Raw genomic sequence first — 3,915 nt, 5'->3', positions numbered from 1 at the left:
CAGTGTGTAAGGATTCCTTCAACTTCTTCTTCAGCTAATACTCTTCTATAGAGTTGATCTCTACAAAGGACGTAGAGGTAAGGCTCATCCCAATTGTATCTCTTCACATCTTTGTAGAACTTCTTCTTGGCATATCCTTCAAGACCCATTGGCTCTCTTCCACAAGCTAAGTAGTTCACCAAATCAGCATACCAAGGACCTTTCTCTTCATTTGCCTTTACCTCTTCAAGCTTCTTTCCAGTGTCACAAACTGCTACCACTGTAGAACAGCTCCCACATCATAGTCACTAGCATGACACATGATCTCAAAGGGGAGATCCCAATCTGGTGGCTGCACAATGGGGGCACTAACCAGCTTGTCCTTCAACTTCTTGAATGCTTCTAGACATTCCCAATTAAAGTTGAATGCATCTTCCTTGCATAGAAGCTTAGTCATTGGCCTGCTATCACGGGGAAGTCTTTGATGAATCTTCTATAGAACCCAGCATGACCAAGGAAGCTTCTAATGTCCTTCACTATCTTTGGTGGAGCTAACCCAACCATCACTTCAATTTTAGCCTTGTCCACCTCAATCTCATTCTCTGAAATCTTGTGTCCAAGCACAATCCCTTCTTTAACCATGAAGTGACACTTTTCCCAGTTCAGCACAAGGTTGGTGTCTTCACATCGCTTTAGGACCCTGCTAAGATTGGACAAACAAGTAGAAAACAAAGATCCATAGACAGAGAAGTCATCCATGAACACCTCCACAACATCTTCTATAAGATCAGAGAAAATAAACATCATGCACCTTTGGAAGGTGGCTGGAGCATTACATAGCCCAAATGGCATCCTTCGATAAGCAAAGGTACCATAAGGGCATGTGAATGTTGTTTTCTCTTGATCATTCGGATGTATGGGTATTTGGGAGAACCCTGAATACCCATCAAGAAAACAATAATACGGATGATTTGCAAGTCTCTCAAGCATTTGATCAATGAATGGCAATGGAAAATGATCCTTTCGAGATGCTGAGTTTAATTTTCTATAATCTATGCACATCCTATGTCTTGTTATTGTTCTTGTTGGAATTAGTTCATTCTTATCATTTTTAACCACAGTCATTCCACCCTTATTTGGAACAACATGCACAGGAGACACCCATTTGCTATCCGAAATAGGATAGATTACTCCTGCATCTAGGAGTTTTAGAATCTCCTTCTTAACAACATCTTCCAGTTCATCCTTCTTTGATGTTCTATAGAAGTCATAGATTCATCCTCTAGTTGTATCTTATGCATGCATAAAGAAGGTGATAACCCTTTAATATCATCTAGTGAGTAGCCTATTGCCTTTCTATACTTTTTAAGTTCATTCAAAAGTTTAGACAATTCATTTTCATTCAGTTCACTACTCACTATGACAGGGTAAGTCTCATTAGGGCCAAGAAAAGCGTACCTTACACCTTGGGGAAGAGGTTTAAGCTCCACTTTAGGCGCCTTGAGTTCACTCCAGTCCTCTTGGTGACTGTCTTCGTGTTGAGTAGCTGAGGTAGCATGTTGAATCCCATGTGTAAGCTCCTCATTATGATCCTCACCACCAATCCCCTTGTGAGAATCCAGCACCTTCACATAGGCATCACTTTCCTTGTTCTCAATCACTTGGACCTCTCTTTCAATTGTTAAAGCATGCTGTAGAGGGTCTTCAAGTGCCAACTCCTCTAGATGCTCATCAACTAGAGCATCCATTTCATCTATGTAGAAAACTTGGTTCTGGGTGGCTGGCCACTTCATCACTTCATTGATGTCAGAGTGGAGGATGTTCCCTTGTCCAAGATGAAGATCAATCTTTCCTTGTCTAACATTCACAATAGCTCCTGATGTGGCTAAGAATGGTCTTCCAAGGATCAAAGGGTCTTGGGCTTCCTCCCCCATCTCCAACACAACAAAATCAGTAGGGATCTCAAAGTTACCAACCATCAAGGGAAAGTCTTCTAAGATACCAACAGGAATCTTCACTTATCTATTAGCCAACACCAAAGAGAGTTTACACTTCTTGTATTGAGTAAATTCAAGCTTCTTTGCAATAGACAAAGGCATCAAGCTGACACTAGCCCCAAGATCGCACATACACCGTTCAAATACCATGGGTCCTAGAGCACAAGGTAAGGTGAAACATCCTGGATCCACTAGCTTCCTTGGAACATCTAACCTCTGGATAATGGCACTGCACTCGTGGGTAAGGATCATCATGCCCTCCATCTCTTTCTTCTTTGCAGCTACAACATCTTTCAAGAATTTTCTGTACTGAGGGACCAACATGAAAGCATCAATGATGGGCATTGTGACCTGAACTTCACTCATTTGTTTCTCACAGAGTGTCTTGTACTTCTCCAATAGCTGTCTTTTGAATCTTTCAGGGAATGGCAGCTTTGGCTCATAAGGAAGAGGAACAAAAGAGGATTCCTTCGTTGGAGTAGTTGTTTCACTATGTTTCACTGTTCTCTTCTCCTCTCCAACCTTCCCTTTACCCTTAGCTTCAACAATCTTTTCCAGAATCTCTTCATCAACCTTCTCATCTACAATCACCTCTTCATCATCAATGTTGATGGCCACCTCCCCACCTTGTTTTTCACCATCGTTGGTGAGAACTCTTGGAGGCAGCTCTCTACCACTCCGTAGGGTGATTGCTTTCATTGTTTCCTTGGGATTTTGCTCTGGCTTTCCAGGTAATGACCCTTGTTGTCGAGTTGGCTGAAAGTTCATAGAAGCAAACTGGTTCTCCAAATTACGGATCTTGTTGTTGAGCACATTGTACCTTCCATCAATCTTGGAGTGAATGTTCTTGAACTCATAGCCCATTGTTTTCTCATTCTTTGCCTGAAAATCTAAGAGTTTCTTGAACATTGCATCCACACTTGTATCTGAAGCTGGAGCTTGTGAAGAACTTCCTTGAGCTTGAGTAGACTGAGTGCTGTGATTGTTGAAACCAGGAGAGATGTTTTGCCTCGGCTGATAGCTCCCTTGCTGAGTGTTCTGCTTTGGTTGGTATCCTCCTTGTTGGTTGTTGGAGTAAGACCTTTGCTGGTAGTTGTTGTACTGAAAATTCGGTTCCTTCCTGTACCAAGTACCATTGTTGTTGATGAAGAATAGCTCTTCTTGGCCTTCCAAACCATCGACCTCATTGACCTTAGGAGGAACCTCTTGACTAGGACCACCCACAAAGTTCATTTGTTCCTGTTTAGCTTGGTTGGAAAGAAGCAAATCGATCTTCTCTTGCAAGGACTTGATCTCTTTCTTTGTCTGTTGATCATCACTTATGTTGACCCTATCATGCTCCTCACTGTAGACCGAGTCACTCTTGGTCATGTTCTCTACCAGCTCTTCTGCCTCTTCCTCAGTTCTTCCCAAGAAGAAACCATTGCTGGCAGTATCAAGCCTGTTTCTGCACTGTGGTAGAGCTCCTCTATAGAAGGTGCTAAGCAAACTCTCCTTGCTGAAACCATGATGAGGGCATTAAGAACAGTAGCCCTTGAACCTCTCCCATGCTTCACTGAAGCTCTCTAGACCTTTCTGTTGAAACCAAGAGATTTCATTCCTGATCTTAGCTGTTCTTGAAGTAGAGAAGAACTTGTCTAGGAAAGCTCTCTTACACTCTTCCCAAGTAGTGACAGTGTCACTTGGGAGAGTCTTCTCCCACTGGTGTGCCTTGTCTCCCAAAGAGAAAGGGAACTTGTACAAGTGATCAAAACAATATTTATCAACGGCTCCAATTTAACATCAAAGCATCTTCAGAAACACCATTTGTCTTGGACAAGCCACAAAATTTATCAAACTTGTACAAGTGATCAAAAGGGTCTTAAGCAGCAAGGCCATGATACTTGTTGTTCTCTATGGTGTTGAGCAGCCCTGACTTGATCTCAAAGTTGTTGTTCTC

At 42.3% G+C, this 3,915-nt stretch overlaps 1 protein-coding gene across 1 annotated transcript; it reads right to left on the bottom strand.

The window, feature by feature from the left end:
• Nucleotides 1–1,997: 1,997 nt before the first annotated feature.
• LOC106324030 lies at nucleotides 1,998–3,347 on the bottom strand. The gene has a single exon (XM_013762055.1). It carries the CDS (start codon nucleotides 3,345–3,347, stop codon nucleotides 1,998–2,000), a length of 1,350 nt encoding a protein of 449 aa, XP_013617509.1.
• Between the last annotated feature and the right edge of the window lie 568 nt (nucleotides 3,348–3,915).

This window comes from Brassica oleracea, chromosome C2, assembly GCF_000695525.1.
Source record: "Brassica oleracea var. oleracea cultivar TO1000 chromosome C2, BOL, whole genome shotgun sequence".
Lineage (NCBI taxonomy): Eukaryota > Viridiplantae > Streptophyta > Magnoliopsida > Brassicales > Brassicaceae > Brassica > Brassica oleracea.
The sequence above is the reverse complement of the archived record's forward strand: the minus strand, read 5'-3'. Positions and strand labels throughout refer to the sequence as shown.

What these genes read in the sequence shown, in the direction of transcription:
- LOC106324030 (XM_013762055.1), bottom strand. Translation starts at nt 3,347, where the DNA reads ATGACCAAGAGTGACTCGGTCTACAGTGAGGAGCATGATAGGGTCAAC.